The 17150-nt window shown below is 38.6% G+C and overlaps 2 protein-coding genes across 5 annotated transcripts in view; one reads left to right on the plus strand and one right to left on the minus strand.

Moving 5' to 3' along the window:
• Positions 1-74: 74 nt before the first annotated feature.
• LOC146556168 (C-type lectin domain family 10 member A-like) lies at positions 75-3891 on the minus strand. 2 transcript variants are annotated; one of them, XM_085249128.1, is made up of 6 exons: positions 3786-3891; positions 3579-3680; positions 3252-3398; positions 2426-2568; positions 1467-1570; positions 75-1148 (listed from the first exon to the last, which is right to left on the minus strand). In XM_085249128.1, exons 1-6 carry the CDS (start codon positions 3853-3855, stop codon positions 998-1000), a joined length of 717 nt encoding a protein of 238 aa, XP_085105254.1. In that variant the 5' UTR covers positions 3856-3891; the 3' UTR covers positions 75-997. The 2 variants fall into 2 exon arrangements, with proteins under 2 accessions (XP_085105254.1, XP_085105253.1); XM_085249127.1 differs by having other exon boundaries at positions 75-1181.
• A 9995-nt stretch (positions 3892-13886) lies between these two features.
• plekhm3 (pleckstrin homology domain containing, family M, member 3) overlaps positions 13887-17150 on the plus strand; it is a 49427-nt gene continuing 46163 nt past the window's right edge. Inside the window, exons 1-2 of one of the 3 annotated variants that reach the window (XM_085249584.1) lie at positions 13887-14213; positions 15184-15551. The gene's annotated coding sequence lies outside the window, so the exon portion shown is untranslated. Of the gene's footprint in view, positions 14214-15183; positions 15552-16864; positions 17132-17150 lie in introns of those variants that run through there. The other 2 variants (XM_085249585.1, XM_085249586.1) reach the window with 2 other exon arrangements.

Here is a 17150-nt window from a genome sequence, read left to right on the forward strand (position 1 = left end):
AAAACATCTTTAAAAAGTAATCACATACTTTTTCGGTGGTTTGATTTTTTTTTTCTACTTATATTGTCTGCTAAAGATTGTTGTGACTGTTAGTTAGGATTAGGGTTTTTCTTTAAATAGCTTGGGGTCCCTCTAATCGGGAAGGACCCCCAGCTGTTGGGGGAGATCAAAAGATACTAGAAATGCACAGCATGGGTTATGGAACCAGTTTCCTGCAGTCATAACTGTATTTCAGTCAAAATGCTTTTCAAAAATGCATGTGGTTATTTTAATAAAATAAAATAAATGAGATTATTATATGAATAAAACAGTTAAAATAAGGCTGGCAGGACCATGTCCTTTTCTGCATCAGAAGGGAATTTAATTTATTCATTTAACTATTTATTTATTATTTATTTCTGTTATTCATTTGGCAGGGATAATGTCAAACACATTTATTGTATACAAAAAAACAAAACAAAAAAACCCACTGAAAATCAAACCAACCAGCTTCCAACCAGAATATAATAAACATTTAATTAATGCAGTAGAATTGCAACTGGAGGTGACACATTCATTATTGTGCTTAATAACTGCATACCTGAGAACCTTTCAGCCATGTTTTTAAACTATAATTAAAACTCTCCAAAAGTATTTGTGTAAAAAGTTCTAAATTTCCACTGACCGTGCTGAAACACAAATAATTAACTAAATTAATATAAAAAAAACGTTGAATGAAATTTAACACAACAGCCCTCTGCAAATGAAGCTCTTGTTAAGCCTAACCATTGAACCAGCACTACAAGTTGATAAATGTTATTCATAAAAAAAGGATCTACAGACAATAAACCAACTTTAGCCATAGTGGATTTAGCTTAGATTTGATTGGATTTCTATAAGCTGGATACCTATCCTCAGTAGAATAACTCTAAAAATGTAAAAACAAAACAAAAACACAAAAAAACAAACAACAATGGTTGCTCAATTTGCAAAATATGTACACATATCTTCGTGTTTCTTATGACATTTTTTCACAGACCCAATGCAGAGAAGCTCCACATGAACGATCATTCCACAAAGTGTTAGCAGGAGTTCTGATATGAGCACAGTCCTCTTCACCCCACCGTGTGTCTCCAGCACCATTATCAGGTTGATTACTTTCCCAATATCTGGAAGGTCCGTAAACAACACATTTAGTATTGCTGAGAAAAGAAATGAATTAGATTAGAAAAATGTATACAAGCACAAAAGCCCGGAAGAAAAACACCTTTTAGATCAGGGAAGTGCCAAAAGTAGTGTCTATTTTTGTTACTTGTTTAGTTTCTACTGGTGTTGAGTAAAATGTTTAGGTGATAATATGCCATACAAAAATGCCACAACTCAATCTTTAAAATTATTTTTATTATTATTATTCAGTGATATCTTAAGTCCGTTAATGAGGTCATTTCTACATGTGCAGAAAATATGCTGCATGAGTGAAGACTTACTTTAGAGTCAGAGGAGTTCCGTCTATCCATTTCCACTTTCCTTCTTCTTCTTTGTCATTTAAACCAATCCAGGCTGGGTTCTGAGTGAGTGTAATGAGGTAGTTCTATTCAACAATAAGAAATTCTATTTAAATGACAATATAGTTCAGTATGTGGGTGGGGTTTTTCAGTTTTATCTGAGCACATAGAAAATGATCAAAGATTTCACTTGATACAACTTAAGCTTTTAATATATCATTTACAATGGTGTTATTACAACTTATACATCATTGCTAGGCTGCATTTTTATTTGCTTTCCCCTCCCAAGGGCAGGCTGTTGCCATCATGAAATGTTCACAAATTCTAACTCTGTTGCTCCACATTACATTAAACTTATTTTAGCAGGAAGTAATCTTCAAAGCAGCAGTTTTCTACGTAGTTATTTTGAAATCTAAATAATCACACAGATAGTAGTCCATATAATTGTTATAATCTGCTGATATATCCACATGGACATATCATGGGATTCCAGCAAACAAAGATTCTAAATATTTCAGATTACTCGGTGTACACCTCTATGTTATGCGTGTGAGTTTTCTTGTTTGCCTTCAGCTTAGTTCTGTTGGTATTTTGACCTCATTAGTTGGTGTCCCTTGTGTCTTCTTATTACTTTTAATTCTTGTCTGGTGATTGTCTTGATGTTGTTCAGCTGTGTCTCATTCCCTTTTGATTTCAACTTCCTTAGTTTGCCCTGAAGAATATATGATCCTGTCTCGCTTTCTCCCCTGTGTGCTGTCTGTTTGTTTTGGTTTGGTTTTAAATTTGCTTCATATTTTACATTTTTGTATCTTGGACCTTTACATTCAGCGTAAAAAATGTATTTATTTATTTAATTTTAATTTGGGTCTACTTTCTGCATAGACTGACACACATTTATAAATATGAAAGAAAAAACACCCACATGCACACAGACATTTTACCTGTTCTTCAGGGCTCTCTATCACCACTAGATCTGCTCCTTTGTTTCTGCAGTCCTTTCTACCTTCATCCCAGGAACCAGACCTTTCAGAGAGGAGATAACAGCTGCAGCTGAACATGCTCCATCTTGAAGGACACGTTTTCTCTGAAAGAAAGATTGAGCACAAAATACAGCACCAATTTACTCATACTAATAATGAAAGTAACCAAAATTTGTGTCACTCAACACACAACAACACAACAAAATGTTGGTCATCGTTATAAACTGCTTGTTTTAGATACCTGGAACATCACTTCTCTGGTAGGGAAGGAGTCTGAGCATTTGCAGGAGGTTTACAAATACTTCCTGCAAATACACAGCACGGGTTATAATCAGTCTCTGGCAGAGACAGTCAGAACCTGTAGCTTGAGGTTTTCCCAAGCTTTAAAGTAGACTTTGACCTTAAGGCTGGGGAATGGATCCTTGCTACTGGTGAAGCTTATGAACCAAGCAGCAGCTCAGAGTCCTCAACTGTCTTGGAGTCCCTTGATGGGGTGCTCGAAGGACCATTTTCAGAAACTCCTTTGCAGGCAGCACCAACCTGCGACAGGAATGTGGTCATTTTCTTTTGTTGCGACAACCCCCAAACCAAAAGGTTTGCACATGAGGCCTGGGAAATTGTCACCCAAAGACTTGGGTGTGTGATGGCCTCATGGGAAAAAAAAATCTCTTTTTGGAAGTCTAAGAGAGAGGAAGCCATCTACCACTACCACGTGTGGGGGTGAGGGGAAGAGGAGAAGAGAAAGAGACTCAATAACTAAATATTAACAGCACATACAAAGACTTACTCTGTTTAGACATCATCTGAAGCCTTTCAAGTTCCTTGGTTTTCTCAGTGAGGTTTGCCTGGAGCAGGTCTCTCTCCTCAGTCACGAAGGAAAGGTTGTTACTGATGGCAGAGAACGCTGCTGCTGAATCACGTAAGGAGTTGCAGTCTGAAACAGATTGAGATGGATGCTTCTGAAACACAAAACATTGCTTCCTTCCATCATTCATTCATACTTACTGTGTCTGTAATTATGTGAATTAAAGTCAAAATATTTAAACTTTTTTAAAGTTGTTTCAGGATAGGCTGATAGAGTTTTGAGTCTCTTCAAATGAAGAACCAGACTCACAGCTGACACCAAGGATGATGAGTCCAATCAGCAGGAAAAAACTCAGCAGGCCCAGAGAAAGAATAATAACTAAATTGAAACCCCTCTTAGAGCTCCTTGGACCTGAAAAAAAGAAAAGATCAGTGAAGCAGTGCACTGTACAAAAGATTAAAGACCATCACAAATGATAAAATACATCCGTTTTGTTTTCTGCCACTTCTTTCTTACCTGTGTAATTTGTTGAATGTGTTGGGTAGGAAAGTTTGGCACAATCCACATTAGCGTAAATCTCCTCCATCGTTCCGAAGGCTGCAGACTGTTTCTGTCAGCTCTGCCGCACTGGTCATGTAAATTGTGAAAGTAATACTGATTTCAATCACTTGTTTTTCATCATTAGAGGAAGTGAAATGTTTCAGATGTTATTAATATCGTTACAAAACCATTGAAACTAGCTGTGATCCAGAGGTGTGGACTCGAGTCACATGACTTGGACTCGAGTCAGACTCGAGTCATTAATTTTATGACTTTAGACTTGACTTGAAAAAATGTTCTAAGACTTGTGACTTGACTTGGACTTTTACACCAATGACCTGGGACTTGAATTGGACTTGAACCGGTTTACTTGAAAAGACTTGATATTTCACCCCAAATATAAAATTTAACATGCATATTATATAGAGATTGAAAATGTGACGTCATTCAGGGGTAAACCGCAAAGGATTCTGGGAACTCATGGCAAGAGGTACTAGCGCACGCAGGCTTTCAATTGAAATCAGTCACACAGCGATAAAAAGAAACACAAAAATGTCAAGAAGCCGTTGTATTATTAACTGCAATAGCCGGTCGCATGACAGCCACGGGAAGCCGACGGGTAAAGAGATCGGTTGTTATCGGATTACGTCGTTGAAGAGAAATTGTTCGAGCCATGTTTCCGAAGTAACAAAGACGCGATGGATGGCCTGGATTGCAGCCATTCAAAGATCAAATATAACGTCCTAGAACACTCCAGCTCACAGGTTAGTCTGCTCCAAGCATTTACACGAAGGTCAGTGTTTTTTAGTAGTTAATACGTCATTTTCATAACATAATTGGTGATATAGGTTACAAGCAAGTCTGGCGCTGAACAGAAATTGTCGCGCTATGCTCCTTTATTTATTGTGCATAAATAGTGAATTGTCCTGACACAATATTGCGTTTCGCCTCTGTTATTATGGTACATTGACAAAAACATATACTTTTATTCACAGGATAAAACAGGTTTTATGTATCACTAATTGCCCAGTACGATTACAGCATACAATATTGTTGTCACTGCTACATTTCTGTAACGCGTACCAGAAATTATTTCCACTACTAATTAATTACCGTTGAGCTCAAAGGTCCTATTAATAAACTGTTAAGGAATGTGTATTTATGAAGACGATTTGTGAGACTGGTAAACTTATGATAGGTACGATGGTCTTTCGTTCTACACGGTGCATTTCAAGGTCCTGCACCCATCCGTCGGTAAACTGTACCTGGGCTTGTTGCAGTGACCTGAAGTTACTAAACTTCATGAGTGTATGCACTCACTCCAAGAACCGTATAATTATAAATATGCATATAAATATGCTACGATGAGATAGCTGACTTCATCTAACTAGCAAATGTTGTCCAGGCTACGTTGGTGATACAGTTTTTTTTAATGTGTATGATATTTTTGTCATGCGATTTTAAAGCTGGTCCTACAACCGCATCCAAGAATAACATGCAGCTTATCTCAGAACTGTCGGTGAAAACTATTCTTGGAGCTAGGTTTAATTGAGCTGCATTTTATAGAGGTGCAATTTCACAATTTGTGTATATTTTCTAAGTTCACTATTTTGTCATGTGTTGAGAAAAACACAGATTTTAAAATTACATGGTCTAATATTTACATTTAGCATAACTGCAACATTCTTTTTTCTTTTCTTTTTTTTTAAAGACTCGAAAGGACTTGAAATTCAAAGTTTCAGACTTGTGACTTGACTCGGACTTTTACACCAGTGACTTGAGACTCGACTCTGACTTGCCTGACATTACTTGAGACTTGACTTGAGACTTGAGGATAAAGACTTGAGACTTACTTGAGACTTGCAAAACAATGACTTGGTCCCACCTCTGCTGTGATCTTCAAAAGAAAAACAAAAGGAATTTAAACTTTCTTTCTGTTCATAGTTCTCTGAAAAACTTCCTTAATCAAAGAAATCACATAAAAGATCTGAACCTCAGTCAAAGACCTTTCACTTATCGAAAGTATCCATGCTAATAGAATTTGTCAGGATATTTTAGAGGTTACTGACTCAAAATGATTTATAGACATTCATTTTGTATACTGAAACTGTTCAACTGTTGTTTTTGCAACCGTAACTCGAACCTCTCTTTCTCTATAGATATAATGACAAGGCACGAACACATATACACAATAAAAAAACAAAACAAAACGACACCTCAACATTAAAAGTGCTCCTATAGGAAAAAGTCAGGACCACTAGATGGAGCCACTGGAACTTGTAATGCTGTAAACTGTGTGTCCATTGCAAAGAATAGGAAAGGTTTGTTTAATCAGCAGTGCCCTATGTCACCCTGTATCTTGCTTGTGTCACATTAGGTTTTTTGTGCTTTCTTGTTGTTTTAAATATCTCTGCTTAATTGTGTTCTTGTTGTCTGTTCAGATCAGATCAGGCTTTTTTTGTACCCTGTTTTATTTGTATTTGTGTTTTTCTACTTTCTTTTGTGTGTGTGGTGTTTGTGAGGCTGTGTGTGTGCAGACAGGTGTATTTCGTGGCCCTTGTGGACCCTTGACATGATTAGGTGTCCAGCAGGAGTCTTGGAGCAGGGAGCAGCAGCACAGAGGAGCTGATGGAGTCCTGAGCCCAGAGCTGGTTTCTATTGTCCCCAGTAATTGGATTTGGTCTGGGAGGAGAGATGGCAACCAGTGAGAGGCTGCGATCATTAGGTGTGAATGAGACATGTGGTTCGAGGGCTGAACACACAACCCCACGCAAATATGCGTACACACAGACACACATTGGTATTGTATGTGTGTGATACACGTGCCCGCTAATCCAGATTAGTCAGAAATCGTCAGCCCTCATGTGTTTTAAGATCATTTTGTAAAAGATCTCTACAGCAGTGAAATATAAAAAACAAATAGCAGAACAGCATTTCTATATTACATTGCTGCCATCTTCCATCATAATATTACTGTCAGTACACAGTGAAGAGGGATGTTTCATGGTCACCAGGTAGGACAGGCCTCACTCTAGAAAATCAGTGTTTGTGGCAGCAAACTCAGATAAATCCCTCCTGTGCTGCAAAGAAGGTATTCACATAAAACATCCTGGTTAGTTTTCAGGCTTAGCTTCACCAGGACAACCAATCGATATACAGAGATATACACTCACCTGTTGCTCACCCACTGTGACAGCTCTGTTTATGGGTGTCTTTGTCCTCTTATGGGGAAAATGTAATTAGTAAACTAAATTAGAATAAATGTATCTGAGAGGTTCCTCTGTAGTTAATCTCTGCTTCAGCCTAACAACTCAAAGCACTAGTATTATGCATAACTACATCTCTGACTAAACCGCCAGATACCCTGTTGCATTATGGTTAATGTGGTCGTTTGGCTTTGACAAGTGAATGGTAAATAGACTGGTACTTCTATAGCACTTTTCTGCTCTAAACAGAGCACTTATTAACCCAATTACACACACTTTCACAAACATTCACACAAACACACACACACACACACACACACACACACACACACACATGGATGCACATCAAGGACACCTGTTGTTCACTATCTTGCCCAAGGATACTTCAGCACACAGGCAGAGTAACCACTAACCTTCCAACAGATAACCCACTCTACCTCCTGAGCAACTAAGAGAACAAATTATTGTTACCTTAAAAAAGAAAAAAAGTTTTTGTTTTTTTTAAAAAACACTTGTAAGCTTCCCATTTGCTTAGTTTAATATAAAAATAATTATTCAGTTGGTTTCTGAAAAAATAGTGGTTGGCTCAAAATATAGGCAAGTAAAAATTAAACACAAGCAGACATTCTTCAGTTTGACAACAAGCATCAGTGTCAAAGTGTCCAGCTTCTCATGCAAAAAATACACATTTAATGAAGAGCTGATTTGAAAATATTTTACAGGTGTACGGGACTGCGTTAATGAGGGAGATGTCTTTTTGTGTTCCCACAGTGAGATGGAGCAGATGATGCTGGCAGAGAGACAGAGTGGCTGCGTCCGAGGCGGGTCCCAAAAAACCCCCGCAGATTATTGTCAAAATAAAAAGACACTAAGCATAACCCGTGTGTGTGAGGGTCCTGTGTCACAGCCATTTTTGGGGGCAGGGATAGCTCAGTAGGTAAAGTGGTCGCCCCATGATCGGAAGGTCGGCGGTTCGAATCCACTTAACGGCTACCCTGAGGTACCCCTGAGCAAGGTACCGTCCCTACACACTGCTCCCCGGGCGCCTGCTTAGTGGGCTGCCCACTGCTTCACTGAGTGAATGGGTCAAATGCAGAGAAAAACAAGTAATTTCCCCATGGGGATCAATAAAGTATCCATTATTATTTTTATTAGGATGCTGTTGAAGCTGTTTCCAGTGCAAAGACAGTGAGTGAGTTTTATTCGAAAACACAGGACACTTTGCACATTTGCTGCTTTGATGTCATTCTACTTTGCTACTTGAATTATTCTTGAGATCATGCGAATTTCAGGAATTCCTATATTCATATTCAGAATTCCTGAAATTCGCATGGTAAGGTGGGGCCAGGTTTCACAATGAGCTCACCCGAAACTCTGGCTGATTGGGACCCACACCCAGTTTCACACCTTGGCTCAGGCGATTAGAGGATCATCAGGGGGTCCTTTTGTCCCTCTGTGGGGGGAAACTCCCACTAGGTTTATATCTGGGACTCCCCACCATTTGACCTTAGAACTGAAGAAGCTTCTCGGATGAGAGGTGAAACGTCTTCAAGCAACTTAAAGAAGTCCAGACGCTTTTCTTTGCAAGCTCCTTTGACTACGATGACCTGGATGACTGAGAACCTTCACAGACATATTCTTGAGATTGAGCTTCCTTTTTTTTCACCACTGAAACATACACTTGTTGCTCTTTCTTACAGACCAGCACGTGTGCAGCATATTGCTCAACTCGCCTGAAGTCTTTCAGGTGATCTGACCAACAAACCTCTCACTAAAATGAGACCAGTGCAGTGTGCTGCTTATGGATTATTTGCATAGAAAATTTGTCCTATGTTTGTTGAGAGTGCATGTTCAGCTTACTCTCAACGAGGGAAAAACATTACCTCAAAACACATACGCACACAGTGTTTCCATGGGGACCAATCAGCCACTCTTCTTTTCAATAGCGCGCGAGTGAGTCGAGGTAGACGTCTATTGTGTTGTGTGTGTTTGGGGGGTCAGGGTGGTGGTTCGAGAGGGGTTAGGGGGAGCAGTATTAAACAACACACTAGACAGATGAAAGCGCTGCACATCCTTAAATCTAATCATAATTTAGTCATCAGTACAAGATGGTATGCTCGAAAGAAAGAAAATAGGCAAGACTGACAGGACGGCAAGAGACAAGAGTCCATAAGTCAAGGGAAGGGAGACGGGAGATTGCTCTCAGATGGAAAATGATGGACAGAGACGGTCTTATTCCTAAAGATGATGCTTAATTGTTGCTTCAGTCCACATATTCAGCAACAAACACTTAGCCTAAAAGGATTTCTGATGCTCAGATACACTGCAGCAAACACAGATGACTTAGGTGTGAATAACGATGCCTAATCATCCATTTAGGAAATGCAAAATTATTACTATTATCTTATTACTATAATTATATTACTATTATTGGTATTACAAATGGAATTACAGCTGCTCAGTTGAAATATAGCAAAAGCAGAAGTGTCATATTCACATCTGAATTATTAGTGTTGACATTTAAGGCAGAAAACGATCTGTCCATGAAGAGGCTTCTAAACCAGAATGTCAAAAACTTTAATTAAAACTTGAGATGAAGGTTTTTTGTTTGTTTGTTTGTTTGTTTTGTTTTTGCAATAATTTCTAGAATAGACCATTCCTAGTCCTGATCCCCTTCCTCACAACTTATACAGGAAGCATTTTGGAGCAAAAATGAAGAGAAGCAGTCTGACTGGGTTTTTTTCTCAAATGGGAAATTTGAAAGCTTGCCTTATGTCCATAATAGTGTTTAACACAACTGCAGCTGTATTAAATATTAACATCCTATTTTCATTATTTTACATTTTGCACAAGCTCAGTAGAGTGTCTAAGATAAAGTACTTGCATTAGGAGAACTTTACTAAACCTGCTGACCACTCAAAGAACTTTAGAGTGCAAGTCTCATTTCAGCAATAGTTGTTTATTCCATGCACATCAATCACTTTATCGACCTCACATCCACGGTCAGTATAGAATCACCATTTAACCCTGCATGTCTTTGGACTGTGTGAGGAAACCTGAGTACCCTGAGTAAACCTGCCCTCCCCCATCTAGAACCAAATAACTTCCTTTTATGAGTTTTTAATAGAAGTGTGTCTACTGACTATTTTGAAGGTGAAAAAAGATTTTAGAAAGATTGTGACTGTTTCTGCAAAATAATTATTTAAGTTCCAGAGTTACCTATAAACATTCATGATGAAATTCAAAACAATTTTGAACACTAGAACCTGTAGTTTATTTATCTGATGGGGCCATAATTTCAATAATATGTTCCAGAAGCAAATCAGAAATTCTGCAAAAAGTTTTGGTGTAAACTTGTTGAGATGTTGATGTTACACAAGCAGAAACATGACTGATAAAAGTAAATATTTGGTTGATAGAATCCTTTGATTACTGATGTAAATTTAAATAAATGTGTTATAGGTTTTAACTATTGGTGCTGCCCAAGTGTGACTGGGTTTTGCAATGTATTAGAAACAGCTTTCCATCTAACAGCTGAATATATGTTTGAAACATGCTTAAAAAACCCCAACACAATTTCTTTTTAGCATGTATGTTTTCCCCTTCCCTTCGGATGTTATCATCCAGTGGATGTTATTAGAGGTAATAAAGTCCATTGAGTGGACTGATAACATCTGAAGAGGGTGGTTCCTTCCACATTCTAAACAAACAGAAGTAGGAAAATGGCATAATAAAAACACGATATCAGTTTTTTATGCAGCTAAACTTATTATGCACCAGCATTAGGATACACTGTATGTAATATTCATTGGTGATAAAAAAAATTTTTCAACAGATATCAAAGTAACACTGTGAAGAAAGTAACCAATGAAAATGCAGAAACACACTCAGCTGAGTCAATTGCCCCAGAGCATGCTGGGTTCTTTCCTTATGACAACCAGTATTAAACCAGTCATACGGATACTAAACATGGTTTATTAACTCCACATATTTCATACTGTTCGCCTTTATTTCAAAATAAGAGCCCAAACTTATTCAAGGTAATTTAATTTAGGTTAACAAACAAATCATCAACCAGCACTGAAAAGGCAAAATTAACAAATTTTTTACCTGCATAACCCAAAGGTCCCTGAATCCTTGTACAGTTATGATTCTGTCTGTCGCTCTATAAGCATTTATTTGAACCTCTTACCTATCTTTGTGTTTTACACACCATTAGTCAAAGTATTCATATAGCCAGAGTGTCAGTTATTCCCCCAAACAATATACATGAAACTACATGTCAATGGTTTTGGAAAGGGACAATATTAATTCAATGTGTCTGTAATAAAGCATCTTGTGTTGGCCCCATACATCAATTCAGCCCCTGTGAAACATGGGTTGGAGGAGAATTACTGTGCTTCTCTCTGTTGGACTGACACTTTGGGTGCTGGGTCAGCTTCAAGCACCCCATTAGCTGGAAACCATTCTCCACCTCTTCTTTGTCCTGTTCTCTTTGGTCCTCTCCCCATCTTGGTCAGATTTGTGTGTGTAGACGCATGTCATGAACTTTTCTTTGTAAGACTAAGTAAATGCATTACCTTCTGCTACTAAGTGTGGTATTGATCACACCTATTATGGATTTTTATCCCATTTCATGATAATGAAAATAATGGAAGTGCCCTGTGTGCAACAGAATTGGTTTAATGCAGAACACGTCACTGAAAGATGGAGAATGGCTGCTGGGGAAATCTCAAAAACCTACAAATAGCAACGAAATGAGGAAAAGAGTTTTTTTTTTTTAAAGAAATGTTATGAAACTTTTATGTTAGAAAATGCAAAGTAATTCTAGTGTTTTAATCCGGTCGTTAAGCGATGACGTGACGAATCCTACTTCCGGGCCTAAAGTAGTAATAATAATAATAATAATAATACATTTTATTTAAAAATAGCGCCTTTCAAAGCACCCAAGGACACTGTACAACAGGTAGTCTGCGTTTAATATGGCTTTTGTGTTGTTAACATGTTTAATGTTTTGTATTTTCTTCTATTTAATCTCAAAAAGCTCCTAAAACAGTCAGTGATCACTGTTAACCTCCCTCGGCTTTTATTACCGCTAATCATTTATTTAAGCTCAGTTTTTAAAACCTTAGCATGTAACTACAGCCCAGCCCATGCAGCAGTATATGAATGACTAACCTCATATTGTGGATGGATTATCTCAGTTCTCCTGGCTGAAGTTTGGTCCTTTTACAGCATCCTGCCATGCATCCTGCCACCTGGTAGAGCAGAACGCTGATCATTTTATTAAAGATCAAAGAGTTTAGACAGTTTTTCAACTCTCAGTAATGCCATAGTGATCGTTTGATATATGGACCTGCAGCGGAGTTTAGGCCCAGGCACGGCTAGTGACGTCAGACTTAACGACCGGATGATGACGATGATCGTGATTATTATGGTTTTAATCTTCAGCATTGTCTTCTTCTTCTGGACGCTCCTTTTAGGGGTCACCATACAGGATCATCTGCCTCCGTCTGACCTTCTTCCAATCATCCTCCTCTGTCACACCAGCACTTTGCATGTCCTTCTTCGCTACATCTTCTCTGAGGTCTTCCTCTTTTCCACCATCCCTCCTCTACACATGGCCAAACCATCTCAGCCTTTCCTCTCAAACTTTGTCTCCAAACTGCTTAATCAGAGCTGTCCCTCTGATGAACTCCTTTCTGATCTTGTGCATCTTGGTCACTCCCAATGAAAAGCTTAACATCTTCAGCTCTGTTACCTCCAGCTCCACTTCCTGTCTTCTTGTCACCATCATCATACATCACAGCAGGTCTCACTACCATCTTGTAAACCTTCAATTTGATGTTATCTTTCATATGCTATCTTTCACCCCTGCCACTCATCTCCACCCACTCCATCCTGCCTCCGTTCTCTTTTTTACCTCTCTTGTGCACTGTCCAAATTTTGGAAGGTTGACCTCAGATACTTAAACTCATCTGTGTTCACTGTCACTGCTCCTTGCAGTGTTACACCTGTGTCCCTCTCATTCAAACACGTTTTGTTTTGCTTCTACTGACTTTCATTCCTCTTCTCTCCAGAGCATACCTCCACCTCTCTGGGCGCTCTTCTTCTCCTTTCCTCTTCCTTTGCCCTCAGCCAACAGTAGCGTAGATTCCACTTGCAACCCGTTAGCCAATGGCACTAACGTAGGCCCACATTTTTTTCCCCCTGTTTATTATCTGCATGTTCTGTTTAGCAAAGATTGTATACCTTTTGCTTTTCCTGACACAACCCTACTCATTTATCCGGGCTTGGGACGAACAGGAGTACACTGCCTTGTGGCTTCTTCTTCTTTCTTTTTTTTAGCACATCTTTGTAATATATTTCTGTGCTTTTTCTTCTTTCTTTGTTCTGTCGATGGTGTTATCTGGTTAAATAAATGTCAAAATAATGGGAAAAAGGAAAAATATGTCTGTGAAGGTTCTCATTCATCCAGGTCATAGTCTAAGGAGCTTGGAAAGAAAAGTGTCTGGACTTCTTTAAGGTGCTTGAAGACTTTTCACCTCTCGTCCGAGAAGTTTCTTCAGTTCTAAGCTCCACTCTAAGGTGGAGTGTCCCCCCAAGAGGGACATGGACCCCCTATTGATCCTCTACCCAATCACGCAAGCCAAGGTGTGAAAAAGTAAAAAGGAAAGCATTTGGAAATATTGTTCATATTGTTCGGTTTGAAATTGCTGCTCAGAGCCTTTTGCAATTCATAGCACTTATTGTTGTTGTTGCTGAAGTTGTTTTTGGTGTATGTGTATATTTTTTCAGGGAAATGTTTTTAAAATATGTATTTGCTTTTTTATTCTACTTACTATGAAGAAGTTTCTGTTTATTGGTTTGCTTGTTTTTCAGGGTTTAAATAAATGTTGATCAAAAGAGACACTTACCTGGTTTTGCATATAACTTATAACTTAATAGTAAGAGGTTGGATTTAAATTTGTTGCTGATTTCACTATGTAATAAATTCTTCAAATTCTTTCAATAATTTTTTTTTCATATTATATTTTCACTAATGTTTACATTGTGTATCTGTATGTGTGTATTTGTGGCGCATGCTGCGTACAATAGTCAAATATTACACGGAACCTTTATCCCGCTAACCCGAGTTGCACCCAGAGGAGTGTTTCGTTGACGGACTGTCAGATGACATAATGGTAAACACAGTAAGGTGAGTCAAGAATTATGTGATATAGCTTGTGCAGGGCACCAGTTCCTCCATCTGAAAACACCAGTAAAGCACTAGCGCCATGCGATGGTGCACATTTGAAAAAGTGAGCCGTTTTATCTCGTTTTTAAATGACATTGATCAAGGATGGAGAGAGGCTAGCGTTAGCTGGGAGCTAACTAGCCCCGGCTCACATCACTTTAGCTGGGGATGAGCACGGGCCTTTTTCAGTCAGCTTTAGGAGTGTTCCATCGACTTTCTGCATACATTTATTTCGAAAGAATTTAGACGATGAACTAGACGCGTTAGGGGAGCTGACATGGGCAGCAAATTCATGTAAGTGTCGGAATGTCTAACTGTGGCTTCACCTTTGTCAGTGTTTCCAGCTGAGTGATGCTGACTGTGTGTTTGTGAACTGAAGTGCACAGGGCTGAGGCTGATAGTTTTTCATCTGTACCTGCTATCCCAGTTAAATGTCAGCATAATTATTGTCGAAAGCTGCTTAAAACGAGGAGCTAATATCCTTATAGATGTGATGCATTCAAGCATCTATGAAATGCTTTGCGTTTTTTTTAAATTAAAAAGTTAAATATGCTGGTGTGTTCAAGTCCGTTGGTCTAAAATATGGATATGGGAGTTCTATATAAAATAATTTAGAACTCGTATATGAAATCTTGAGAGGAAGGATTGACACTCAGCAATAAAGCAGTCATTCACACAGTACTCATGTTTTTGTGTAATTGGATCCCTAGGTTGGTTCTACAGTTGTGAATGTTTAAATCTGCAGCCTCAATCGAAATAAAAGCTCAGTATAACATTAAAGATGTGACAAAAGTGAGCCCAGGGGAACCTGATGTGCACCTCATCTCTGGCAGATATGAAAATGTAACCGCTTGCCAGTTTAAAAAAGTACGATTTTCATTTTTGTTTCTGTGCAAACGGCTTTGCACACTCATGGCTGTTTCTCCGTCAGGTTCATGATGTTTTCATCTGGAAACGATCCAGCTGTCTTAAAGGAGGTGCCACAGAGAGTGCTTTTTCCACACTCTGCAGTGTAACATATCCCAAACCGCCTCAGCTGGGTTGAGGTCAGGTGATTGTTGATGTGAGGCCATGTGCTGCAGCACTCCATCAGTTTGTATCTCGGTGAGACAACTCTTACAGAGCCTGGAGGTGTGTTTTTAGATTTTTATCCTCCCGTAAAGCAGATGGTGTTCCCCCAACTGAACTCGAACCTGAAGGGATGTTGGGTCACTGAAGAATTATGTTACTCTGCTGATTCGAATTCATCATACATCTCCAACAGTGTCACTACCAAAGTCCGTCCACCATTAAAGAAAGGTTGGTTTTTACTTTTTGCTTTCTTGGCATTGTACTAAGCTGATTGTAGGGCTATGTCAGCATGTGTGAGTCAACAGGAGTTCAGTGGGAAGCTCGATGAGTAATCAACCTTGATGACGATGCAGTATTAGCTCACAGCTATATCTGCAAGCAGATGATGTCATGGTAAATATGTTCATAAGAGATGATACATAGTGTTGCCAATTAAATGGATTACAAGGTGGTCAGTGCTCGCTAGATGTACACAGCAGTGAATTCTTGGTGCAATCCAACTTCGATCATTAAATTCTATCTATCCATTTTTTGTTGTTGTTGTTTTTTTTTATAGCTTTTTTTCTTTCAAAAACACAACCTAAACAGATTGTCATAGCATTTGCTATGGGTAGTTCTTTATTTACTGTGCTTGGGTTTGCTTGAATCAACTGGGTGTTGTGTTTGTGGCGTTTCAAACGTTGCAGAGAGCCCTCTGATGGACAAAATAGGCAAAGCCAACACTTGTAGGATGGAGGAAGGATGTTTCTCCCATTTCTTTTTAAATTGTTACTTATTTGCAGTTATAAATGCCAACACTGATAAATCAGCAAATAGCTAATATTGCCCCACCAATAAATCAGTGAGACTCATATTTCGAGCTTCTCTGATTAGATTTTTGACCACCTTTTTCTTCCAGTGAAATTGTTCACTGAAAGTTGGTTAACTGTGTTCACTTTGCCACCCATAGTCTTAAAATTATGATGATTTCAAATGTGTTGGAGAATTGGTTTAGAGCGACTACACGTTTTATTACAAATATGAATGTTTGATCCCAGTGTGTTTATCACTGCATCGCAAGGAATATTAATGGTGATTTTGACATTACCTCACCTAAAGGCAAAATGTCATCAACTTATTAATGTAGTTTTTTAAAGCATTTTCTCTTTCTTGTGAGAAAACTTTTAAGTCAGATTAGATAGTTAATAATAATTTTTAAAAGTAATCAAGAAAATCCAGGGCTCAGCCATTTCTGTGCAATGTAGTGTTTACCAGCAGCAAATGTTCTAGGACTTTGTGATAGTCGACTGTATAGTCTCGCTTACATGTGCTACATATAATAAATCTTACGTAAAAATGCAAAGCTAAGAAAATCCCTGACATTTTCCCTCCCATGATAATGTTCTGGGTTTTTTTTATTTTCAACAAATTATCACCGGCAAATTGCTCCATGAAAATGAGTTTCAATGATGCAATGGCCATTAAATAATTCATAAGTGGACAAAAGTAAAAGAGGCTGAGCTGTGGAGGAGGGGAAAATCAATGAGAGTGAGAGAGCACAAACGAGAAAGAAAGAAGTGTGTATATATGGAGAGAGAGGGAGCGAGAGACAGAGGAGTGGAGACAATCAGAAGAGACAAGCAGTCAAGCAGATGGATGGGAACCCCACCCAGGTCTGTTTCCTCTCTGTCCGCTCAGTCCAGAGATAATCTGCTGAGGAGGAAGTCAAGTATTATTCCAGTACGAGGAATGATGATTGTTTCTGTTTGCCGAGACGGAATCTGAAGTTGGGTTTTTTTTTTGGCCTAAGTGTGATGAAGATCCTGTAGGTGGGTAGGTGGTTTGATG

This window comes from Mchenga conophoros, linkage group LG16, assembly GCF_057382185.1.
Source record: "Mchenga conophoros isolate Kocher_MC1m ecotype Shallow Benthic linkage group LG16, M_conophoros_male_GT1.1, whole genome shotgun sequence".
NCBI classification, from domain to species: Eukaryota; Metazoa; Chordata; class Actinopteri; order Cichliformes; family Cichlidae; genus Mchenga; species Mchenga conophoros.